Source organism: Bufo gargarizans, chromosome 4 (genome assembly GCF_014858855.1).
Source record: "Bufo gargarizans isolate SCDJY-AF-19 chromosome 4, ASM1485885v1, whole genome shotgun sequence".
Taxonomy (NCBI): Eukaryota; Metazoa; Chordata; class Amphibia; order Anura; family Bufonidae; genus Bufo; species Bufo gargarizans.
Genome location: NC_058083.1, coordinates 108,232,444 through 108,259,198, shown reverse-complemented (window position 1 = coordinate 108,259,198; position 26,755 = coordinate 108,232,444). Strand labels below are relative to the sequence as shown.

The following is a 26,755-nucleotide window of genomic DNA, read 5'->3' as shown; positions in this document are numbered from 1 at the left end:
TCAGAGGGCAATTCTGTCGGCCTGGGACAAATCACCGAGGAGTCTGGACAGGACCTTTCTTCTGCCTCCCCTGGCTCGGGCTTCCCTCGGCTGGTGGTTGCATATCCCTCTAAGGGGGAAGTCCTTCCTTCCACTGAACTGGCTGGTGATTACCACAGATGCCAGCTTACGGGGGTGGGGGGGGGGGGGGTTTTCCCTCCCCGGTCCGTCCAGGGCGTTTGGTCTCTATCGGAGTCCAGACTTCCAATCAATATTCTGGAACTGAGGGCGATTCTTCTGTCCCTCAGACACTGGACCCATCTGCTGAGGGGCCACCCTGTTCGGATCCAATCGGACAATGCCACGGCTGTGGCATACATAAACCATCAGGGAGGCACTCGCAGCGCTGCAAGAGGTGACCCTCATTCTCCTCTGGGCGGAGACGCACGTGCCGGCCTTATCTGCGATTTACATCCCGGGGGTGGACAACTGGGCGGCGGATTTCCTCAGCCGGTCCACCATCGACCCGGGAGAATGGTCCCTGCACCCAGAGGTGTTCGAAGCCCTTTGTCCTCGCTGGGGTCGCCCCGACGTGGACCTCATGGCCTCCAAATTCAACCACAAGGTCCCCCTATACCTGGCCAGGGCACGGGACCCGAAGGCATACGGCGCCGACGCGCTCGTCCTTCCGTGGCGCGAATTCTCCCTTCTGTACGTCTTTCCTCCTTTTCCCCTCCTGCCACGGGTTCTTCGGAGGATCGCGGCAGAGGGCGTCCCCGCGATTCTAATCGCCCCGGATTGGCCCCGCCGGTCTTGGTACGCCGACCTAATGTTGCTGTTGGCAGACGCACCGTGGCCACTGCCCTCCAGGGAAGACCTTCTCTCTCAGGGACCGATCTTCCACGAGCATTTAGGCTCGCTACGTTTGACGGCGTGGCTATTGAGACCGCCGTCTTAACGCGACGGGGTTTCTCCGCGGACGTAGTCCGCACCATGATCCAGGCTCGTAAGCCCGTATCCTCTAGGATCTACTATCGGGTTTGGAGGTCCTATCTGGGGTTCTGTGAGTCCCGGAGCATCCCACCTCTCCGGTTTTCTCTTCCCACAATCCTGTCCTTCCTCCAGTCGGGTCTGGACCTGGGGCTGTGCCTCAGTTCTCTGAAGGGTCAGATTTCGGCGCTGTCTATTCTTCTCCAGCGTCCCCTGGCCCCTCTAGGGCCAATTAAGACCTTTTTACAAGGGGTGGCTCACTCTGTTCCGCCGTACCGCCCTCCAGTTCCTTCCTGGGACCTGAATGTGGTGCTCTCGTCGCTCCAATCAGCCCCCTTCGAGCCTTTACGGGAGGTCTCCCTTCGCCTTCTGTCCTGCAAGGTCATCTTTCTTGTGGCCGTCACGTCTCTCCGACGGGTGTCGGAGTTAGCGGCTCTTTCTTGCTCCGAACCTTTCCTGATCTTCCACCAGGATAAGGTTGTGCTTCGGCCTGTCCCGACTTTCCTGCCAAAGGTGGTCTCCGCCTTTCACATCAATGAGGACATCGTCCTTCCGTCGCTCTGTCCCTCTCCTTCCCACCCCAGAGAACGGGAACTGCACCGTCTGGATGTGGTCAGGGCGTTGAGGATTTACTTGGAGGTCACCGGGTCCTTTCGGCGCACGGACTCCCTGTTTGTGGTTCCGGAGGGTTCGCGCAAAGGGTTGGCGGTCTCCAAGGTGGCTATTGCCCGTTTCATTAAACTGGCGGTGTCTGAGGCTTATCGAGCCAAGGGCAGACCTCCGCCTTTCGGCGTCACTGCTCATTCCACCAGAGCAGTCGGAGCTTCCTGGGCGCAGAGGCATCGGGCCTCGGCTGAACAGTTGTGCAAAGCAGCCACTTGGTCCTCTCTGCACACTTTCACAAAGTTCTATAGGGTGCATACGCATGCATCAGCGGATGCTGCTTTGGGCCGCCTGGTTTTGCAGGCAGCGGTTTCCTGATGCTCTGGTGGTGTTCCGCCTTGGGTTTGTGGTCCCTCCCTTCTTGGACTGCTCTTGAACGTCCCAAGGTCTGTGTCCCCCAAGGAAAATGGGCGAGAAAAGGAGATTTTTGTATAACTTACCAGTTAAATCTCTTTCTCGCTCTTCCTTGGGGGACACAGCACCCACCCTTCTGTGTTTGGTTACAGGGTTATGGTCTGGCGCCCCGTTGGGTTGCTGGCTGGTTGTTTCCGTTATTGGTTGTTATCCTTTCACTACTTGGACACGCAACTGGTAGCCTCTATCTCCAGGCTGAGGGTATAGCTGATGGAGGAGGGGCTTAACAGTTTTACTTAGTGTCACGCCTCCTAGGGAGCTGAGCTATACCCAAGGTCTGTGTCCCCCAAGGAAGAGCGAGAAAGAGATTTAACTGGTAAGTTATACAAAAATCTCCTTTTTTTTATACTGCCCATCTTGTGCTGAAATTATTATAGTTTTTTCAATTGGTTTAGTTTAGCTGGAAATGCCATTAAATCATTACAGCATTCTCTGCATAGAAAATATATAATTATTTTTTTATTGTTGCAAACGTGTGAATTCAACAATTTCTTGCCTATAGTTCTGTAGTGTTCATGGAAACATCTGCAAAAATAAGTAGGTCCTTGAGAAATTTTACTTTTCTATCTACAGCAAAGGCGACAGCATCAAGAGCTGAGGTCTGTGCAGCAGCAGCAGCAGCAACAACAGCAGCAGCAAAAGACTCCTGGTTGGGGCAATGTCGTCAAACCGACGGTCAACACAAAATCTCTCGTTGAGATTCAGCAGGAAGAAGCCAGGCAAATGCAAAAGATGCATCAGCAGGCTGGCCGTGGCAGGCCAGCAAATGTCACCTTACCACCTGCACCCACTCCTGTTGTAAGTACAATTGTGTAATATTTCTAATATGGTTTCCAGTTGGAAGTGGCCTTCAGGTTGCCCCCTACTGTCTCTTCTGTGAACACTTGTGTGAGTAGCACAGTAGTGGGGGCAAGTACTTGGTATAGTAGGACAGATCCTGTTCAGAAAAAAACTGATATTACAGATAAGTCCATACTGTAGAAGACTCTAGGTATAGAGAATAAATAGAACTTGGGCTCCCCACTTAGGAGGAGTTGCAAGGCTTTGGCATCTCTAGCTAATCATAAAACTCCTTCTGGGAGGTTTTGAATGGGCCTTAGAAAAGGGTAGCCTCCTAGACGCTTTGTAAAGAAGCCATTATTGTGGTTCTCCCCAAGCCAGATATTACCCTCATGTTAACCAATTCGTATCGACCAATGTGGATATTAAGATGACCTTGGCCGTCTGCATATCCAAGGTAAGCACTAGTATTATACCTCAAGATCATACAGGATTTATACATTGACAACTACTAATTTATGTGGTCCTCAACCAGAAAATTGCCAGCTGCTAATCCCTGTCATAGTGATTTATTCATAGGATATTGCCAAGGCATTTAACCACATTGAATTTTTTTTTTTTTGTGAGGGTTTTGTTAAAGGTGGGCTTTGGCAGTAATTTTATCCGGTCAGTTAAGTTGCTTCATGAGACTGCTAGGGCTTGGGGTATGGTCATTAATGTGTTGACAGGGGCGTTCTTATTGGAGAGGGGCACACAGCAGGGTTGTCTTCTACCTTTCCTGCTCTTCACGATTGCCTTTGAACCATTGCCAGCACCTTTTAGGGCACACTCACGTATTCAGGGATTTCAACATGGAGGGACAGAAGCTTGCATTTTGTGAGGTTTGTGTGCCTTGTCTATTATAATGAAAACATATAGGCAATATTCGACTATCAGCAACTGGAATAAGTTGGAACTCTGCAAGGGCTAAATGTAGATGCGGGGGAGATCCATTTGTATGTAAATGATTTGGATGCTCCAGTTGTTGTATTTTCTTTATAATTCAGGCTACTTTCACACTAGCGTTCGGGTGTCCGCTTGTGAGCTCCGTTTGAATGCTCTCACAAGCGGCCCCGAACGCATCCGTACTGCCCTAATGCATTCTGAGTGGATGCGCATCCGCTCAGAATGCATCAGTCTGGCAGCGTTCAGCCTCCGCTCCGCTCAGCAGGCGGACACCTGAACGCTGCTTGCAGCGTTCGGGTGTCCGCCTGGCCGTGCGGAGGCAAGTTGATCCGTCCAGACTTACAATGTAAGTCAATGGTGACTGATCCGTTTGAATATGACACACTATGGCTCAATTTTCAAACGGATCCGTCCCCCATTGACTTTCAATGTAAAGTCTGGACGGATCCGTCTGAGGCTACTTTGACACTTTGAAATTTTTTAACAATATAATGCAGACGGATCCGTTCTGAACGGAGCCACCGTCTGCATTATATGAGCGGCTCCGTCTCAGACGGATCCGCTCTGAACGCAAGTGTGAAAGTAGCCTCACCTGTATGGAGACACCAGCGGTTTTCCGTCAGATAAATGTCAAGTTCAGAGGGTTAGCATGGCGTAAAAATAGTGATAGAATTTAATTGGAGGTCAGGGTAGAATGGCGGTGCCAAATCTGGAAATGTATTACTTTTTGTAGTCACTTTATTGGTATAGAATATTTGTTTGAAGCACATATGTTTAAGAATCGTCCAGTGTCTATAACATTAATAACATTAAATATGGTGGAAGGTGTGCAATATGTTGGGGATACAGGGATCTGCTCAATCTTCACCAATATGAGGCACAGCTTGGCTTCCTGAGCAGGCCAGTTTGGATGGGCTTGGTAGAGGGAAATTTAAGGGATTAAGATGAATATCATATATAGTCAAGGGTGGGGAATTACAAACTGAGATTAAACTGCCTCACAGCCAGGTCCATAAGTATTTGCAATTGCAGCATGCGGATAATATGGAAACTGCTATGGAGGGAGATGGTGGAACCGGTAGAGAATTTTGCTGGTCTTCTCTAGAACATATGTTTCTTTTGACAAGGAGGTTGAGAAATTCCCTTGGAAAAAAAGGCTACTTTCACACTAGTGGCAGGACGCATCCGACAGGCTGTTCACCCTGTTGGATCCGTCCTGCCGCTATTTCGCTGTGCCGCCGGACTGCCGCTCCATCCCAGTTGACAATAATGGGGACGGGGGCGGAGCTCTGGCGCAGCACGGCAGTGCACGGCGAGAGGCCGCGGAACTAAAAAGTCGGACATGCAGTACTTTTAGTTCGGCGGCCTTTCGCCGTGCACTGCTGTGCTGCGCAGGAGCTCCGCCCCAGTCCCCATCATAGTCAATGGGTACGGAGCGGCAGCACAGCAAAATAGCGGCAGGACGGATCCGACAGGGTGAACAGCCTGTCGGATCAGTCCTGCCGCTAGTGTGAAAGTACCCTAAGAGGAAGGGAATATTGTCCTGTAGGAGATTTTGAACAGAAAGCCCCCATTGGCACATAGGTTGTCTCAGGTGTGTTTATTGCATACAGTGCACAGAACACCATAAAATTGCAGGCTTCTCATCCGTGTAAGGCCGAATGCACACGGCCGTGTTCCGCAGCCGAGAGAGGTCCGTGGTAACACGGCCTGGATTTCTGAAGGAAGTCACCATTTATCAGTATTCTTGGATGTGCAGAGGATGTACCTGTAACTGACCTGGTCCAGGTCGCCATATAGCAGAAATGTTATATATGGCCAGAAAACGTATTGCCCGACATTGGTTGCTGGAGGGTCCAACAACAGAGAGGGCGTTTATTCATAAATTAAAGTAGTTCTCTGGGCTATTAATATTGATGATCTATCCTCTGTCATCAATATCAGATCGGCGGGGTCTGACACTGGACCACCCCCTGCTGCCGGTCAGCTGTATAGGTGCTTGCCATCTTCTTTCTCTCTTCATGCTCACTGCTGCTATGTCTAAGGTGAGCATAAAGAGAGAAAGTAGACTGCATACACGCACTGCCCACTCCTTCCCTTTACACAGATGATCAGCAGCGGTCCCGGGTGTCGGAACCCCGCCAGTATTAAAAGCCCGGAGAACCCCTTTAAACAGGGTAATTTCTATGGAAAACCCTATTTACACAAAACATGGAAGAAAGTTTTGGATGTACATACTGGTCTGCTTGGATTGACAGACCTGAATTGGCGGCTGCAGCCCTGATAGGTGATACAGGTGGTAGACTAAACAAATAAATGAGCCGTTGGGGTATAGGTACCTAGTGATTATGTAAAGCAAATTTTGGAATGATGGTCACCTTTAATAATTAACTTTTAATAATATTTATATTAAAATAGTTGCCCTAAAATAAGGTGCAGAGAAATAGAAGAGCGGGGTAGAATCCACCCTACTCGTGGTGAATATACAGTATCTCTAGGGAGGGAGGGAGGAAGGGGGGAGGGGGATGCTGGGTCTCAGCCCCTATTATTACCCTAATGAAAAGGGCCCTATTCCCACACTCCGCAGCCTCCTAACAGAACCCTCAATTGTCCCTAAGCAGTGCTCTGACTGCCCAGCTTCGTCCTGACAAGGGGCAAGTGAGGGGGGAGGAATTCCCTAGAGGCAATTGAAGTATACCACCTACAGATACGCTACCAGGTCCCTGGAAGCGACTGCAATTGGTACACTAGACCTGTAGAGATCAGTGTCCTGAGAGAATAGTATGTGTGGGTGTCACAGGTTGATCACCCCACACATATGCAATATTTTGCTGAGATGCTCAGTATCCATGAAATGGCTAGACGCGTTTCTCTGTTATGTTACAGTTCGTCAGGGGCCCAAAGGAATGGATGTCAGCAGCAGTAGCGGCAGCCTGTCCCCTGGTTGGGACAGTTCACCAGATTACAACTAAACTGTACACAGCAATGGTTATTAATAGCTGATATGTATCATGTCTCCTTCATACAACTCCCATAGTGTGGCAGTATAACATAAGCCGCAATCACAAGTGGGGGTGGAAGGAATACTTAGCTCGTCAGGAGTAGCCGGTCAGCGGACCTGTTCCTACGATACAGACTGGTTCCTGTTCCTCCCCAGTCTGTGTGCTGGATCCCGCGTGTGGCAGTGCAGCAAGAGACGCCGGCACCACTGCACCATTTAAGCCGTCTGCGTCATCTGTGCTCCGCCCATCATCCCCATCATGTGACCCATCACATGACCGCAACGTCATGGTCATGTGGGGCATCATGTGGTCGCAGGTCCTGCGACCATAGTAAGATGGGGAGAGATTGACAGGGGGGTTATTATAATGTACGAGTGTGCCTACAGTATATAGGTGGTACTCTTAAAAAGAAAAAAAGCAATTGTGACAGTGCTGTAAGGTTTCATTTAGTTTGTCTGGTAATTATTTTCCCTTTTTTCTGTCCATGGGTGAATTTGATCTTTTTGGTGGGGATTGTGTTTTTCATACATGTTAGGGCTCATTCAGACAGCCGTATGTTTTTTCCCTGCACCTGTTCCGCTGTTTTTGCGGAACGGGTGCGGACACAATTATTTCAATGGGACCGCAAAAGATGTTTTTCCTTTCCGCGGCCCTTCAAAAAATATAGAGCATGTCCTATTCTTGTCCGCAGAACACATGACTATCTGAATGAGCCCTTATACTGTACTTTTTCTGTTGGGGAGAAGGGTTTGTTGTAACAAAAAAAAAAAACTCGTACGTGATGTTTGTCGAATGGAACTGAAAAATGTTAGGCTCTGTTCACACTTCATTTTTTTTATTGTTTAACTTATTTCTTCTTTAAGCCAAACCCGGTCAATAGCGTTAGCAGCTCTGGGAGCTCAGTGTGGGGCAACCTGAACAACAACATGAGCCCTCAGTGGTCGCCTGACTCTGTAAGCAGCATCTGGAGTAGCCCAGAAATCAAGACGTCTACTGGATTCTGGGACGATGCTGTAAAAGTGGTCGCTCCCCGAAACGCTGTTAATAAGAACAAGAGCAATTCTAGGTAAATCTTTGTCATCTCTATAAATTCTGATGTTTTCAAACTAAATGTAACCCTCGGTGGGGAACAGAAACCTTAGAGGGGGCTGGGGGGTTGACACGCAGGGGCAACCACAATGTCAGGAAGAGGGGAGCCACACAGGAAGCCATCAAAAAGGAAAAAATGACACCCGGACAGAGGTCCAATGTGAAGACGAGATGATAGAATATGTGTGGAAAATAGTGATGTTAATAAATACCCCAAGGTTTGCGTGTGGATCCCTCGGCCGCCTCCTCCCAACGCCGTTTCGCCGTTTTCTATGTTTCCATTGGCGAAGCTTTTTCGGTGTGTTTAGGTTTCAATATGTAAAGGCTGATCTCAGCATAACGTGTTTCTAATAACCTGGTACTAAAATTTGGCAGGTATACAGATAGAAGCAGATGTATACTGCAATTATGTAATAAATCACAGGAGCATTTTTTTTTTTCTCTTCAAAATTAAAGTGTTTTTTTTTTTTTTTTTTTTTTTTTTGTCCTTATCTGTATTTCTTGTCTGTATCATTGGGGGACACAGCAAAGACCTTGGCAGCAGCTTATACCTAAGGTCTTTGCTGTGTCCCCCAATAAACGAGACAAGAAAGGGATTTTTCGGTCGGTAACAAAAAAAAAAACTCTTGTCCGTATTACAGCAAAGACCTTGGGTATAGCTTCTGCCAAGGTCTTTGCTCTGTCCCCCCAATGAACGAGATGAGGAAGGGATTTTATGGTGAGTAACCAAAAATCCAATTTGCGTTCCTGTGCGCTGCTGGATCCCCAAAGGGTCAGTCCTTTCCCCAAAATGTAAAACTTTTTTTCATATGATCCGCACTACTCCTCTCTATATTTCCACCTTGCACGCAGAGATTCTCCTCCTTATTGAGAGGTTCTCTTTTTCTTTCCAGCAAATCATCAGGTGTGAATAGCCGGCAGAGTAAGAAGGTTGAGCAAGAGGAGAAGCTGGTTAGACTATTTCAAGGAGCTGCCAAGTGCGCTGATGGCTTCAACCAGTGGTGCGAGCAGACACTGCATGCACTCAGCACTGCTCATAGCCTGGATGGTAAGGAAAGGTCTTTCTTTATGAAACATGGTCACATACATTTTTTTTCTTTCTTTTATGTAAATAATTTAAAGGGGTTTTTGAGGTTCACAATATTGATGACCTTTGCTCAGCAGTTCCCCAGGAAACTGCCCCCCTCCTTCAATGGTGACAATCTGAGGGCACGTATTCTCTCCCATTTGTATAGCATGAAAAACAGTATGTGTACCTTAGTCCTGACAGCCTCCAGTGACCCCAGGGGAAGAGGACAGAGTTGGGCTGTGACTTTCCTTTCCAATGTCATTTGTGACTTTCCCGTCTCTCCTTTACACACACTGAACCGGGAAATAAAAATTTTCATGGCACTCTTCAAATTCGCACAATTGGCTGCCACCAGTTGTTGAACCTAGGCCTTCAGTATAATAGCAAGAGCTAAGTTCTGATATTGTAGACATGCATTTCATTATCATGTATGGCATCCTTGTAAATTAAAGGGATAGGCGTTGCATGTCTTGAGCTTGTATTTAATGTATACTCCTCACCAGACTGTCTGATCTATTACACTGACATAACTTGAGGCTAACGAGTATCTGTTCTGCCATGATTTTTGTCATTCTTACTTTTAGAGTTTTAAAATATGTAGGCTTTGTTCATATGGTGGATTAAAATCTGAAGTGTATTTTCAGAGGCAGAAATCCAAGGCTGGCTCTTGCATGCGGAGAATCCTGTGCAAAAAGTCACTGGAACATATGCCTAGGCCAGTTTCACACGAGCATGTTTGGTCTGGAGAAACGCACTCTGTGTGACATCTGAATTTCCCGGATTGACCGCTGCTCTATGATCATAATGATTTTTGATGCTGTGAGTTTCTGTCCCACCCTGGGTCTGCTGTTCTGTTCTCACAGTAATATGTGCTGTACATCTGCATTAAGCAAGAGCTCACAGTATCATGAATCATTATAATGCTGGGAGTTCAGCTCCAACCATCTGTGTTTGGTCCAGGAAATGTGACCATCACAAGGGAGGACATTTTTCCAAAATTGAACACCCTCATGCCAAACTGGCCTTAGCCTGCTACATTATTTTTGGACCCATGTGGATAGCTGCATTTATAGTAGATATACATCTTATTTTTGGTGCAGTGCCGACGTTTGTGTCTTTCCTGCGTGAGGTGGAATCTGCTTATGAAGTCCATGATTATGTCCGAGCATATCTTGGGGACACTCCTGAAGCTAAAGATTTCTCCAAGCAATTTCTGGAGCGTCGAAATAAACAAAAAACTGTCCCACAGAAGCCTCAACAGGTAAGGCATGAGCACACTTTGTGTAACCGAGATTGAGCGACGGGCACACATTGAAGTTTTATTGCAGCTTATCTTCTGTTCTGCAAAAGTCACTGCAGCATGTGGCCCCTGCCTTATTGCTAATTAGTTGTTTTGTAGGAAGGATACTTTAACCCCTTAAAGACAAGAGGTTGGATCTTTCCACCCCAAGTTCCAATGGCCATAACTTTATTTTTCCGTTCACATAGCTGAGGGCTTATTTTTTGCGGGACACAATGCATTTTTTAATGCCACCATTTAATTTACCATGTCTTGTATTGGAAAACGGGGGAAAAATTATTTGTGTGGCAAAATTGGAGAAAATCCCTTTTTTTTTAAACTATTAGCCCCCATAGGGTGCTACTACATGGGATCTTTTAATCCAGGCTGCCATGACAACTGATTGGAGCCCTGCGATTTCACTTTGGGGGCTCTGATCGGAAAGCCGGAGGGAGTTGCATCACTCAGGGTTGATCGCGGCACCTGAGGGGTTAAATGATGGGGCGGCGCAATCGCCGCTCCCCTCATGCATTATGATGTACGTGATAATGCGTGAAGGGGTTAAACAGGAGAGTTCACATCTGAGCGTGTATCTGATGGTGTAAAGTGAACTGTACTGTTCACCTGTGAAGGTGTAGCTATAAAACCTGCTTATGTTTTCAGGATTCTGCGTGGCCTGTGTTTCAAACCAGTCCGAACAATTTACAACAGACAACACTAGAAACTGCACAAAGCGCTGGACGCAAGAAAAAGAAACAGAAGATGGTTCGTGCAGATCCAAGTCTGCTAGGTGAGGATCAATACTGTCTTCTAAACATATGTCTTCAACATCATACTGTCAGTGTTATGCAGTACATTCCAGATATCTAAGGGTTACATAGCATCATAAATCAATATAATGCTATGTGACCTCCGACAGTGCTGGGCGGTCAGTCCGGGAGCTGCTGCATACTCACGCTGCAAGTGTGGAACTCGCTCCTATGAAAGGGGCCTAAGGGTACAGGGGAATGTGTGGGGGGGGGGGGGGGGGGGGGGCGCTTGTAGCTATTAAAACAGCCCTGTCAGGAGTGGTGACAGGTCCTCTTCAAGTTTATGGGAATATTTTGTCAGGAAAAAAAATGCTGATTTCCTGTCCATTGTCTTAGAAATTCACTTTAAAGGAAACCTGTCACCTACACTATGCGGCACTGAGGGCTGCATAATTTGGTGGCAGATTTTCGGTCTGTCACTTCTGTGATGGCAGTCAGTACTGTCATGCTGAACCCTGCAGCATGTGCTCTAAGGGAGATGAGGCTCTGTGTCCCCACCCTGCCCTGCCTCTGCGACGGTGACTGACAGCTCACGCTGCAGGTTTCAGCATGTGGGTACTCTACAAGTACTGACCGCCACCCCAGAAGTGACAGACCGCTCAGCAAGAGCAGCATTGTGCAGATGACAGGTTCCCTTTTAATTCCGTGGCGATCATGACTGATATTTTACGTGTCTTCCCTTTTACCAATAATCAGACTCCTTGACCTTTATTTTCTGTGCTTATGTTCTTGCACTTTTTTATGAAATCCCTTTTTTTATTTTTTATTAAAAACTGGTAAATTATAAAATACAGGCTACAGTCTGGTGTGAAGCAGTAATGAGTAAGGGCATACACCATCAATGAATTATTTCATCAAGCATCAACTCAAGCGTGTATCTCACCAGTTGGAAGTCCTGCATCCAAGATAATGTTCTTGCACTTTGTCTTCTGTCTTACATTGTATTTTTATATCATTTATTTTGTTTTTTTCTAGGATTTTCTGTTAATGCTTCCTCTGAGAGGTTGAACATGGGAGAAATAGAGACTTTAGAAGATTACTGATTATTATGGTGGGGTAGGGGTTATCTGTCCCCCTCCCCTACCTCGGCTTCAATGGGAGGGGGAAGCCGAACATATGACTCCACCCTACCCCCAGCACACACTCCGTGCCCTGCTGGGATGTTCACAGGGAACCCTCCCTCAGTGCTTCAAGATCAGGACGATTCAAGGACAACTACCCCTCTGCTATCCAAGATATTTATGGGCATTGTGGAGAGGGCACTCTGGGGGTTAGAGAGTGGGTTGTGGGGAAATATTTTTTTTCCATCACAGTACTGTCTGGTCTCGTTTCAGAGGCTTGCACAGTCTGTTACTTTTTCCACCGTTATTAGGTGGAGGGAGGAGGCTTTTGGGTTGGACTTTGCACCTCCCCTCACTGGCATCTTGGGGTTTAGCACCCTGGATTTCAGTGCAAGGGCAACGTAAGAGTGTGTGGACACTGAATAGGAATCCTTTGCACTACTGGAGTATGTCACACTGCAAAGGTAATAACCATGGGTTCACTCTTCCATCTCATGTCCACTTCGCACACCATATCACAAGTACCTTAAATGAGTGAATCTTGTGTTTTTGCAGGTGGGAGCAGCGTTTCTTAACACTATTGTGAAAAGCATAGTCATCTTCCACCATTTGCTGCAAAATAGATGCACACTGTTTGGTGCTGTTGGGTTATTGCATACCTGCTCCTTCTGCATGATGGAACACACTCATGTTTACACAGCTCCTGGACCACTGTAAGGTTTTTACCCCAGTGTGCAGTGATTTGGGGTGATGCCAGGTCTGACCTTAATAAAGCGCTGGTTGTGTTATAACACATATCTGATTTGGATGCCTTATTGCTTTGTGAATGTCAGGTGGGTGCAGAGGCGCTTGACCATGTGTCTGCTACAGTCTTCCTCCATCATCTAAGAATTGCCCGGAGATGGACAATCAAGCACTGGCAGCTGCCACCCAAAAAATGATCATAAGCTTGTGACTTCTAACCACTGAGGTCTTGCCATAGACCATTTATTGCTAGGCAGACCTGAGTCGTCCTTCTCCCCGCTAACGCTAAATTATCTGGGGTATCAAGTTAATGACAACTACACCATGAATACTACGTTCCTTCTGCCTTAGTCTGGTGGATGCTAGGAGGTGCAGCTCAGGAGTGCAATTCTGTGCTCTGGTGGAAATGGAATGATGAGATGTTTTTTTTTTTCATTCTATTATTAGGGTCATTAAATGAACAAAAAGTCCCTGAGACACCTTTGTATTAAAGCCTAATTTATTTTACAAGTTGTCATTGAAACGTTCCTATTTATTTTCTTGTTAAGGATTTGGTATGCTCTGTGAGCTCACTGGTCTAACACAGAAGCAGTGGTTGAAGCCGATGCCGGGTCCATTTTTCTTAGGCTACTTTCACACTAGCGGTACGGACCTCTGGCAGGCTGTTCCGCCGGGTGAACAGCCAGTCGTATCCGTCCTGCCGCTAGTGACCGTGTGCCCCCAGACTGCCACTCCATCCCCATTGGCTATAATGGGGGGCAGCGCACAGCGAGAGGCTGCCAGAATAAATCTCGGACATGTCGTAGTTTTATTCAGGCAGCCTCTCGCTGTGCTTTCCGCCGGAACTCCGCCCCATTATAGTCAATGGGGATGGAACGGCAGGACGGATCCGGCAGGCTGTTCATCTGACGGAACAGCCTTCCAGAGGTCAGTGCCGCTAGTGTGAAAGTAGCTTTACCCGCAGCTCATTTCTTCCAATATTCTACGTGATACCAGTGGTAAATTAATTTCACCTCTTCGGTACAGACCTGTAGCTCACAAAGGTATAATACCAAGGTTTTGTTTTGAGCTTGGCTATCGCGGAAACAAGGAGTCTGATTTAAGAAAATCACTGAATGTTTGCCAGAAAGTGAAATTTTGACCCTTCCAAGAAAATAAAACTTAGTTGCAATTGACTGTGTTATGGACAATTACTGTTATGTATAAAGGAAGGTTCACATTCATATATTAAAGAGTAACTAAACTTTTGTGTAGTTTTTTTTTTATAAACGTGTGCCTAATGCCCTTATAGTTTTTGTAATATACTTTATTAATGTATTTTTATTACAGTTTAGCCTCCCTAAAGCGCACTTTTTCACTGTACTTCTCCGCTCAGCGGAGTACGGAGAACACATTTTATGAAAGCTGTTACAGGGTACCCATGTGCTATGCCAGGAGTTAGTAATCCTCTGGGGGACACGGGCATGAGCAGCCGTGGCGCCATTCATAAAGTTTCTACAGCCTGTACTCCGTGCACCGCTGAGTAGATTTTAAGCGCACAGGGAAAGGTGTGCTTTAGGGAGGAAAAAGTGGAATGAAGTACAAAATAAATTAATAAAGTCTATTACATTAGAGACAGTTTAACAAAAAGTTATACAAAAGTTTAGTTACTCTTTAAAGGATTCTTTCATCGTATACAAGCAAAGCGTAAATCATCAGATGACATAACCTTGCTCAGCTTTGTGTTAATTCTTCACCACTTTTAACATCTCTGCATCCTGTTTGTGAATTGAAGTCTATCTGAAAACCTGCCCTGATCTTACCTGATGCTTACACAGCTGCATTGTGTAATAGTGCAAGTATCAATACCAGCCTGAAGTTCCGGACATGGCAGATTTGTGCTAATGTTGAGTAAAACTGCAAAATCATTGTCTACTTTGTAACAGCTTAAAGGGGTTGTTCACGTTTGGGCAGACCTTTGTTCACATTCTGGACAGACCTGAGAAAGGATGTATACTTGCCTGCTTCCTAATGCTGGCTTCTACGCTCAGAGGCCTTCACTACTCTGCTCGGGTCTCTGGTTGTAAACTTCTGTTTTGATGCCGCTGCAGCAATCGTTGGCCGCATTTGTAACAAACAGCCCCCCCCCCTCCAATGTGCACAACCCCTTTAATCAGTGTGTGAACCAAAGTAGCCCTGGATAACTTTCCAACTACTGAATGTCAACTTACATTTAATAGGGCTTTGCCATAATTCAGTGAATCATTCACATGTTGTACACGGACAGCACAGAGATCGATTAAATCCAATGGTTATATTCAGGCGTTGCTCTTTGTTTCTGAGGACTGGTTAAAAAAAAAATTGCAAAAAATTAAAGGCGGCGTGTTCTTCTTTAGCTTTTTTTTTTTACTTATTAAAGTCTATGGGTCTGCAAAACCACTGACAGCACATGGATGCCATCCGTGTTTGGATGCTCTGGAAATCCTCTGTGCGGCCCAGCAGTGATCAAGAAAGACTGATAACACAAGGAGAGCAAAAAAACACGACAGGGAACAAAAACGGATGAAACGTGGACGTAGACACAGATGAAATATGGATGGAAAACCAACACAGAGATGTGAATAATGCCTTACGTAGTGATCCCACTTTATTTGCACGACCACTTGAGGATGGAGAGATTAATTTGGACCACGATGGTCTCCCTAAATCTCTTAAGTGTTAATATGTATTGCTAAAACCTTACAGACTATGTAAGCTAGCATTGATTTTAGGTGATTTTTGTGGCTGGTTTAGAAAAGGAATTTTGATGGGTGGTTCTGGTCCCTGACGTGATTGAGTAGGAGGGGAGTGTGAGGTGTCTGGGGTGTGTGTGTGCCTTCTCTCTTGATCCTCAGCTAAACATTTCCATCCTCACTGGACAGAGACACCTTTGTTAACCCAGAGGCGGCAAGGTCTCCATAGCGTCTCACCTCTCACACTTCACATCTTCCCAGCAGTAGATAAACATGTCTTGCTCGGGGACCCCACAACTTGTGCTGCTCCTGCTTTTTACTGGAATTCTTCTCCCTGCGTTCCTCACAGGTAATATGAAGGGCGACATGGGGGCCTGTGTCTAGTTCTGGTGTGCCATAATCTCTAAGAATTGGCCTGTTGAGATTACCAGTTTAATAAGTTTTTGTACAATTTTATCATTTGCCTTTTCTCCCGAACAGGTTTCCTGATAGAATGTCATAGATGTAGTTAATCATGGGACAGAACCCTCAGAAAATACATTTACATAGGCCATCAGTCTCATTAGGTACACATCTAGAATAAAAATATCTGTTGCATATTTCTGCTTTTCTGTAAATATGTTGATGTAAGATCTGTGGCTGGACACAAGGCTGGGTCTGCACAAGGCTCTACGAGTGGACAAGGTGCCCTTTGTCGAAGGTAACAGGGCGCCTTTCATGCTGCCACTGGCCATTCGCCCATTGTGGCTACTAACGCCGGCCATGGGTCTGACCAATGACTTTATTTGCGCATATACATTTACTGAGGTACGTTTATTAACCCTAACTATGCTAAAAATGCTTGTAATTTGACACGTTTGTGCTCTATATGACAATAAGAGAAGCCGCAGCGGTATATAGATAGTGTGGGAGTAGAAACTGGCAGGATGGTGCGACAGTCAGAATAGATGGCTTTTCCCAATGAAGCATTGTCACGAATGTGCTGTTTCCACTGTATATCTTCACACACAAGTGTGTAAAGACACTTATTGCAGCCTTCCAGCAAATGCAGTCAGCAGGTTTCTCAAGAAAGACAAGCCGCGTTCTGTAATGTACTCCTGCCGAAAGCGCAGTGACGCGATTATTTCTTCCCACTGTAATCTTTCATTTATCAGGTACAAAGAGCATATTATCACTGATTTCTTACTCTATAATTGTAAGATCTAAAGCTAGGCAAAGATGGAGAAATGATCTCAATGGCAAATGTAATATGTCCCTTTAGAGATCCTATATTACGCTTGGTCCCACAAATATCCTTCTCTCTGAGGTGACCATGTGGGTTCCAAAGAGATGATCTGATTAGGTGTTGAATGTTCATTAGTCTTTAGTTTGTATGAATATATACGATTATGTGAATTTCTGGTCCAAAACGGGACAGATTTGCAAAATTTAAATAGGTTAAAATTAAAGCACAGTATAGTGTAAGGCCTTGTTCATATTTCCAAGTCCATTTGACATCTGTGGAAAAACTCGTGAAGATGTCCTTGAAGGATCTGTCTGTCATCTCTAATCCACAGACTTCTCAGCTTAAAATTTGTCAAAATGATCCCGTATGAGTTGTCAAAGACCAAGAACAAATGCCATCCATGTTGTGTCCATTTTTCATGGACCCCTAGACATCAATTACTGACAATGTGAACAAACCTTTAAAGCAATGGGTACGTGTGTTCTCCACAGAAAATGTGGATAGCACGTCAGTGGAAATGTGAACGAGGCCTAATATTGCACATAAACTGAGATGAAAATACTCCAGCAATTCTAGCATATCAAATATTCACAAGTACCAGCCTCTCCAGTTGGCATTCTTGTTCATTTGCATTGTTGTACAATCTCTCATTTTCATTCTATTGTCATTTTTAATTGCACTGTATACAACTATTATAATGTAACTACGGTAGGCCAGTGTTAGTGTCTCCAAAAATGAAGGTTGAAGTACAATTGCCATGTCCACCTTTGGAATCAGTCTTTTAATTGTTCCTATAAATCTAAAATGAACTAACATTGCAAAAAAGGTCTCCATTAAAATAATTTGTTTCACTTCTATAAATCCTATTCAGGCAATGCACCTCCATGACTGGATCTAATGTAAACTGCAGTCTTTCTATTTTGTCTCTTTGTGCTAAGGTACAGTTGGTAGGTTGTTAGCCAAAAGTAGAAGAGAGAAGGACTTATGACTGCAGGGTCAGACTACAGTTTGTTGTCTGTTACTATGGAGAAAAGTTTAATAGCTTTTGCAAAAATGCTCGGTTTCATTTTTTATGCATTGAGCAAATAAAATAAAAAAAATGTTTGCAAAGGTGGATAAGGCCTTTAATTTTGGTAATGTTCTATTTCAATTACACTTTGAAGTGCAGATTATAATTGTGTGCTGTATGCTGGTCTTAGAATGGTGTTTTTACTAATCTGGAGTAGAAGGTACGTGTATTGCTCACAACAGGGTAGAATTGCTGCAGCGAAATACACATAAAAAATCTGCGCGATGCTACTATAGATGTAGTCATGGATTTCACTCACATTTGTAATGTAGGGGGATGCAAATAAGCTTTTAACTAATGCCACCAGATGTAGATGTAAGGCAGATATCCCTATAAGTCAATGTTCAACCCTTTAAATAGGCTTTGAGACATGACTTAAATAGGATATTAAATAAGTCAGCACCTCATCTGCAGACAGCTGTTTCAGGGTAATTGCCCCTCATCAGTGCAGAGCAGAGAGTACTGGCTTAACTTGGTGATAGTACCCCCCAAATACTTAGACCTATCTCTCCTTAGTCGACGTGAGGAGACTCAAAGGCCTTGAGAAATGACTCTGGTATTAAATAAGCCAGCACCTCATCTGCAGACAGCGGTTTCAGGGTGATTGCCTATTTAAAGGGTCCACATTTACTTATAGGATAGCTGCCTTACATCTGGTGGCATTAGAGGCAGAGCTTGGCCTATCTGTTATATTTGTTTACTTTGATTTTCTTTAGGCTTCTTCCAGTGTAAGTTCACTTTAGATTTACTCATCTACCAGTACATGCTATTTTTGGTGTGCAAACAAGTCGGGCCCCTGTCTGCTCTGCTGCCTGTGCAGCACATTGAAGCAGTGTTCTTCTGAAATACTTTCAGCGGCTCGCTTACTTTATTCCCTGGTCTTCAAACATTCGATTCTACATAACTTAGCTCTGTTTCACAAACTGGTCAACATTGACTCACCAGCCTGTGAGACGAAGAGTCCACAAGTAATTTTTCCAGCACAGTTTATAAAATGAATGCAGATGTGAAAGGTGTAGTGTAGCCATAGTACTGAATAAGTCCAGAATGTACCTGCAGTTTTTCTGAACAGGAATCTTGATTCCACTGAAATATTGTCTCCCCTTTTACATACACAGTGTGATAACTGCTTATCTCAATATTAACAATTTATAGTCCTGGGGCTTTGGACATTTTGTTTGTTGCATGGCCCATAATAACTGTCTAATACCAACAGTACAGGTTGTATGCCAAGCCTGCCTGCAAACACTTTCTTCACACTTGTAAAACACCATCAATTTCAGTAATTTTTATGCCTTACGTCAGTGAAAAACTGAAATGTGAACGAGGCCTAAAAGTGAGATTTTTCCTAAAAATGCTATGGGGAACATTTATTATCCCTCTGTATGCCAGAACACTGGCTGTATAAAGTAGCAAAGTTTGGCATATATCACAGTTGCGCAAAATTTTGAAAATTTTCTTATCTAAAAAGTATGCAGAGCAGGATCGACTTTATCGATCTGCCACACTTGTAACAATCTGTGCCAGGAAACTGTGAAGATGCTATACAGTTATTAGGAATCCAGTGCCTTTTTATTATTGTGACGCTATTGTGGTCTTAATAAATATCCTCTCATATGTAAAACAACCCTGATGCACTTTTTTGAGCCAGAAATGGATCCAGCAGGATGAAGTACAGTATTAGTCCCTACTAGTGTTTTCAAGATTGGTGTACAAGGTTCGGGTTATCTAAGAATTCCGTTATGGATTCCGCTACCACGGAGCATAAGTTATGGTCCATGGTAGCGGAATCCATAACAGAATTCTAGTCCCTACCCTTTTATTTACTATTCCTCTTTAATCAAATTCTGACTTTTGCTCAAAATACTGTGGAAAACTGCCACAAGAACTGCTAAAGTGTGAAACCACCCTAAAAAGGCAAAATTCGGAGGACAGTATTCTGCACCATTTGATATGTTTGATTGAGCCACTAGACTTGGCTCAATTGGCATTTTTGCCGCTGCAGTTTTAGGACTTTTTTTTAGCCACACAATGGGACAGATTTAGTAATCATGTCTAAAATGTAGACAACGTAAACTTAAAAAGTCTAAAGATATGGTCCATGCTGTATGATACGTTTGGTGCCTGCCTAGACATTTTTTTTTCTAACTTTACACTAATTATGGGCTGGCTTTGCAAAGCGCACATTTTTGAATCTTCAAGGGGTTGTCCCATCCTCACATTTATGGCAGATTGCTAGGATATGCCATAAATGTCACCTTTTGAGACCCTCATCTTTCTCCAGAGAAGAGCTCCCAAAGTGAAGGAGAGTGCATGCGCAGCATCCTCTACACTGCTGGAAATAACTGACCCAGTGTTTAGCTATTTTTAGAACCGCTTGACCGGTGATTAGAGGGTGTGGCCGCACATGCGCGGCTGCTCTCCTTTCACTTTGGCCTAATTCTGGAGATAGGTGCAGGTTCCACATCTGGGGCCAGCTCCTATCTGACCTTTGTGGCATATGCTAGCATTATGCCATAAATGTGGATATGGGACAACTCCTTCAAGCCATGCTCTTTCTTGCTAAGCATCACCCACTCTTTGAGCAAGGCGCAGTGGAGTATCATGTGGTCTAAAATTATGCACATTTAAATTTAGAATTGTAAAATTACAGATGTTTATGATTAGGTCTACAATCATGCACATTTTGGTGAACCTCGTGAAATTCTAGGTACAATCACATTAGTAAATGTGGACTAATATTGTTAGTGTTAGGTGTTTTAAAGGGGACCTAATCCTTTTAGGGAAACCAAATTTGTGTAGTCCCCCCTTCTCCGCCATCAGGTTTCATCAGCTTTGCTTGGCTTTTCCAGTATGCAGAGTGCAGATCTACAGAAAGTTTATGGGGATCCTTACATTACACGCTGGGAAAGCCGAGCTGATGAAACCCAATGGTGTAGAGTGCTCTGAGAAGTGTTGCTGCACGATCTTTGTTTCACCAGAGGTTTAGATCCCCTTTAAAGGCATTATTCCATGAAAAGTATTTTTCACTGCTCCATTCATGTTTTTAAGGACTCGTTCACACGAACGTGTGATGCCCGTTGCCATATTGCAGACAGCATTTGCAAATCCGCAATACAAGGGCACCGTTCAGTGGCCATTCCACATCATGGATGTGGACCCATTCATTTTAATGGGTCTGCAAATCCAGAGATGCGGAACACTACAGAAGCACTACGGAGTGCTTTCTGGGGTTCTGTTCCGTTCTTCCGCACCGCAAAAAGATAGAGCCAGTTCTATCTTTTTGCGGAACGGAAGGATCGCGGACCCATTCAAGTGAAAGGGTCTGCGATCCCCATGCGCCTGCCCCACGGACAGTGCCCGTGCATTGCGGACCATAGCACGGGCTTCACACGTTCGTGTGAACGAGCCCTAAGACTGATATAGAGATCGCTCTGTCAGTCACATAGAAGTCAGAGGTAGTACATACGCATTACTACTTTATTCAGAAAAGGGACTCTGATTGTCCATTTTCAGGATTTCTGTGAATCCCAGTGGCTGAAATGCCCCCCGCTACTCTGCCAGGAAAAGTATTTTATTTTTTATTAGAGAAGATTTCCATAACATAGGTACAAACCATTTAAAAAAAAAAATCATATAGAAGACACTAGGAAAGAAATAGGAGTGAGGACTTATGTGGAGCACAGAAATACAGAACAAGAAATGTGTAAAATATAAGCAATACAATACAAAAAAAATGAAATATAAAAAAAAAAAAATCTGTTAAAGGGGTTATCCAACACATATAATGCCCCATAAAACATCTGGGCACCTCATACAGGTTATAATTAGCCGGCACCCGCATTGTTCCTCATGCCCGCATTGCCGCCTCTGCAGCTCCTTGTCGTGCGTATCAAAACATCCAGCAGTGACGGGGAACAGCCAATAGCAGTCCGTGACGGGACCAAGCCTCCCTACCATTGTGCTCATTCTCATCCCCAGATGTTTTGATCTGCACAAAGGGGAGATGCAGCTGCGTGCATCCGGAGCGACAGGTGCTGGGGAGCAGGAAAAGTATAAAACCTGTATGGGGGGCCTGGGCATTTTGGGGGGCATTATAGGGGTTGGATGACCCCTTTAAGTAGCTACTACTAACTAGAACTGAATACAGTAAAGATGCAAACAAAAACCCCAGAACATAGCTGGAGCTATGGGAAAGGAAAATATACGTAAGATGACAACCCCTCTTAAAAGGAGACTTCATCCAAATGTCCAGGCAAAAATAATGTGTTTCCTAAAGGAGCAATACATTAACTTAAGACCATTATCTAAGAACTACCTATAGAAGGGTTAACTAGATGAGAAGTCTGCAGAAGCTATAAATCTTGTGTAAGAGAGCCCAAATTTATGACTGCAGATAATGAAGGAGCAGTTTTGGGTTTCCACTTTAGCAGTGGCCAACCTTGCAGCAAGAATAATATGATTAATAAGAACTCTAAAGATGCCTATACACATTCTACAGCTATCTTTCCCATCCATTATACATGTTCAGCTTGGTCAAACGTGTATGTGTATTCTATAGGGAGAACGAAGGGATTGGGCGAAAATATTCACTTCACTCGATACTTGTCTCCCTTGACATCTGTGTGAGAAGAGACTTAGGAGCTCCTCAGAGAGAGCAATGGGTTCGGCCAACTTTAGGGATGTGTCTCCTATTAAGGCAGCAGAAAGCCAAAGTAGAAACTAGAGAAATTAGGTGGTGGGTGACAATATGAATAAATGAAAAATCTGCCCAGAAAGGTGTAGTAACAGGGCAAGTCTGCCACATATAATAGTAGGGGGGACCTATATCCCCGCACCTTCTCCAACATATCTTGAAAAGAGTTTTGCTGGCGTTCGATACCAATAAAAAAAAAAACACATTCTATTCAGTCTCCCAGTGCTCAACTCCGTGGAATATTCTGTCCTAAAATGGGCTGTTTTCCAAGCTTCCATTGAATATTGTTTTCAGAAATTCTGCTCCTAGGATTGCATATGTTGGGAAATTACTTGGAGGGTTCTGAGCAAAGAAGGGAGTAAAAAGTGAAAATTCCTTTAGTTGCTTTGGTGGACAAGGAGAAAAAATGAAAAACAACTTTAGAAAAGACAGAGGAATGAACTTCCATTGTCGATAAGGCATATCTAATCGTAAAACCAAGTTCACAAATCAGCTGTTTGATCTCGTCAGTTATTTCCATTAGTTATTGTGAGCCAAAACCAGTAGTGAAGCCCACTCAGAGCTAAGGTATAATGGAAAGATCTGCACCCGTTCTGTGTTTTTGATAACTGACTAAATAACTGAAGTGTGAACTTGACCTAAACAGTTGACGGACAGGAATTGCATACACATTTATTATCAGAGGTGGGAGGGTGATGAAGAATGAAGATCAGCTATCTTCTTGGGAAGGTCGAGATCAGGATCTTAGAAAAGATCGGACCATGCCATCACTGAGGGAATCTGTCATCAAAAAAGGATTTATTGTTTAATTTATGCTTGTTTTTATCTTAGACATATTTTTTAAGATATTTTGGTGATATTTTGAATTTTCATGTCACTATATTTAAAAATAACATAAAATGCAGCAGTTTTCGCACTGGCCACCAAGTCTAATAATAGGTGCCACTTCTTAATCTGTACAGATCATTTTATTGTAGTTATTTGCGTATTATTACAGGCAGGATTAGAATAACCGATATTATATATGGTCAGGTCCATAAATATTGGGACATCGACACAATTGTAACATTTTTGTCTCTATACACCACCACAATGGATTTGAAATGAAATGAACAAGATGTGCTTTAACTGCAGACTGTCAGCTTTAATTTGAGGGTATTTACATCCAAATCAGGTGAACGGTGTAGGAATTACAACAGTTTGCATATGTGCCTACCACTTGTTAAGGGACCAAAAGTAATGGGACAGAATAATAATATACTATATAGAGTGGTTGTGCACACCTCATCACACCGACAAGCGCTTCGATCGGATTGAGTTCCTCTAGAGCGCTATACAAGGACTTAGTAACATAACATAACATTTGGAAGAATTCATGTGTCGTTTATTTAAAACAAATTGCTGGTATATAGTAACAGTTTTATTTAATAAAAGTGGGAATCTCAGAGAGATTCAACTGCGTAGACCTAGGTCAGGTGGACCATAAATGTTAGTGTCTCCGTAATGATTATCCCGGATTGTCCTCAAGTAGCTATATGGCTCAATTCAAACAAAGTAGAAATCATATGTCAACATTCATCAAATAGATCAGTATAGTATTGATGCTAATATAGGTAGAAATATTTTATCCACCATGGGGCTGAGAAGGACTAATAAAATCTATCTACAATACATATACTTGTATTGAAGTGAATACATAGAAATAAAAATAACTCCACTCCAGAAAATGAAAAGTGTGAAAGAAGTTATTATGGGAAAAATATGTGCACCTATTGAAGGTATAGTGGTTGTGTTGGAAAGGAACCTTGCATTAAGGTGTGAGATAATTCCACCTAAGTAGACTATTTTTCCACCTTAAAGGGAGAGTACTTCCCCCTAAAGTAAAAAATAAAGAGTTCCACCTGTACAGGGAAAAAAAAGAGGATTCCACCTGAAGGGAAATTGCTCCAATAGCTATATAGTCCGCAATGCCGCTGCAAGGGTTAAAAATATAACAACTAATTCCACCACTGTAGGAAGATCTGTTGCCTGTTGTGACAGATGGATATATGTTTCCAATTGTTTGCCACTATATCATTTCAGTATTAAGAGTGAGGTAACATATACTGGAGATTTGTTACCAGCAGCTTTCAAAAGTTCCCGCAATACACATGAAAAGTAGGGCTTGATGGTAATGCCCTTATTCACGGTTTGTCGTCCCGGTTGGGAAACAGCCTGGCGGTGGTGAACGGAGGATCAAGTGATGTGTTCTGCTATCCGCCGTAGATATTATTCAGTGTTTGGAGCGATGCTATTATTGATGCCTGTGGCCGCGGCATCCCGCGTGCCTACAGCGCTAGCAGGGCATCTCCTGGTCTGTAGGGATGGCAAAGTTGCCGGGTCTAAGTGCCGGTCTAATTTAAACTAGTTGCGGTTGGTGTCAAATCCTGCATAAATAAAAAAGGGTTAGAGCGCTCTAACAAATCCTCAGATGGCGTGTGGTTGGGGGTCCTCACCAAACTCGTTTTTAGAGATCTCAGTCTCTTTTCTCAGTGGCTAGGAGACCCCCAAGTGTAGCAAAACTTTTATAGTCTTATCAGATAAAGATCTTTAATTAGATGGAAAAACTGGCGTGGACTCGGTGTTCCATTGCTCATCCATTGGAATTAGTATAATTGTCTCTGTAGTGGATGTGGTATAGCAAAATCCCTTGCGTTTTTTTTTCTTTTTACGGTTCTTTCAAATAATTGACAATAACAGTCTGAGCATTTGAGTTCCATTGGCAGCCATACATGCCCACGACATGACACTACCACCACCATGCTTCACTGATGAGATGGTATGCTTAGGATCATGAGCAGTTCCTTTCCTTCTCCATACTCTTCTCTTCCCATCACTCTGGTACAAGTTGATCTTGGTCCCATCTGTCCATAGGATGTTGTTCCAGAACTGTGAAGGCTTTTTTAGATGTCATTTGGCAAACTCTAATCTGGCCTTCCTGTTTTTGAGGCTCACCAATGGTTTACATCTTGTGGTGAACCCTCTGTATTCACCCTGGTGAAGTCTTCTCTTGATTGTTGACTTTGACACACATACACCTACCACCTGGAGAGTGTTCTTGATCTGGTCAACTGTTGTGGAGGGTGTTTTCATCACCAGGGAAAGAATTCTTTGGTCATCCACAACAGTTGTTTTCCATGGTCTTTTGGTGTTGCTGAGCTCACCGGTGCGTTCCTTCTTTTTAAGAATGTTCCAAACTGTTGTTTTGGCCATGCCTAATGTTTTTGCTATCTCTCTGATGGGTTTGTTTTGTTTTTTCAGCCTAATGATGGCTTGCTTCACTGATAGTGACAGCTCTTTGGATCTCATCTTGAGAGTTGACAGCAACAGATTCCAAATGCAAATAGCACACTTGCAATGAACTGTGGACCCTTTATCTGCTCCCTGTAATTGGGATAATGAGGGAATAACACACACCTGGCCACGGAACGGCTGAGAAGCCAATTGTCCCATTACTTTTGGTTCCTTAACAAGTGGGAGGCACATATGCAAACTGTTGTAATTCCTGCACCGTTCACCGGATTTGGATGTAAATACCCTCAAATTAAAGCTGACAGTCTGCAGTTAAAGCACATCTAGTTCGTTTCATTTTAAATCTTGTGTGGTGGTGTATAGAGCCAAAAATCTTAGAATTGTGTTGATGTCCCAATATTTATGGACCTGACTGTATATAGCTGAAAAATGAGAAAGGCTTTGTGTTGGAGCCGAAAGGTCGCGTCACTAATGGGTGAATAAATACGATTTTTTTTCTGCAATCCTGGAGTGCTGCTCTATTCTTCAGCAATACATTTTGGGTAAGCCTCTCCCCTTGAGCTAGCACCCACTTCCATTAATGGTTGGTGCTGCCATACTTATATATCTCTAATCCACCATCACAATAGGTGAATGTCAAAGCTTATCTTCTTCCTCCTGACCTCTGCACAGGTCAACGTCACAGTGCATTCCTAGAAAAGCCCCAAAGAAGTCATTGAGGTCAGCTCCTGTCTATGGCCCATAGTGGCTGCTATTAAGAACAGCTCAGGGAAGATGTCTGCCACTATAATCTTATATAGATTTAGAAAAAAATTGCATAATTGGTTTTACCTGGCAGACAATGTTATAGGTGATGTAGAAGTAGAAAAGGGTCTACTCGGGTGGAAGGAGATTAAAAGGGAGAAGATTCTATAGTAACCTAACGTTTGGAGGAAGAAG

The 26,755-nt window shown here is 44.1% G+C and overlaps 2 protein-coding genes across 7 annotated transcripts in view; both read left to right on the top strand.

The window, feature by feature from the left end:
• Positions 1 to 13,301, top strand: part of GIGYF2 (GRB10 interacting GYF protein 2) — a 162,273-nt gene extending 148,972 nt beyond the window's left edge. For all 5 annotated transcript variants that reach the window (XM_044292028.1, XM_044292031.1, XM_044292030.1 and 2 more), the window contains 6 exons: positions 2,620 to 2,844; positions 7,637 to 7,839; positions 8,756 to 8,910; positions 10,032 to 10,192; positions 10,874 to 11,000; positions 11,995 to 13,301. In XM_044292028.1, the coding sequence (XP_044147963.1) occupies positions 2,620 to 2,844; positions 7,637 to 7,839; positions 8,756 to 8,910; positions 10,032 to 10,192; positions 10,874 to 11,000; positions 11,995 to 12,062 (939 nt within the window). In that variant the 3' untranslated portion in view covers positions 12,063 to 13,301. The remainder of the gene's footprint in view (positions 1 to 2,619; positions 2,845 to 7,636; positions 7,840 to 8,755; positions 8,911 to 10,031; positions 10,193 to 10,873; positions 11,001 to 11,994) is intronic.
• A 351-nt stretch (positions 13,302 to 13,652) lies between these two features.
• SNORC (secondary ossification center associated regulator of chondrocyte maturation) overlaps positions 13,653 to 26,755 on the top strand; it is a 56,665-nt gene continuing 43,562 nt past the window's right edge. For both annotated transcript variants that reach the window (XM_044289313.1, XM_044289312.1), the window contains exon 1: positions 13,653 to 15,884. In XM_044289313.1, the coding sequence (XP_044145248.1) occupies positions 15,809 to 15,884 (76 nt within the window). In that variant the 5' untranslated portion in view covers positions 13,653 to 15,808. The remainder of the gene's footprint in view (positions 15,885 to 26,755) is intronic.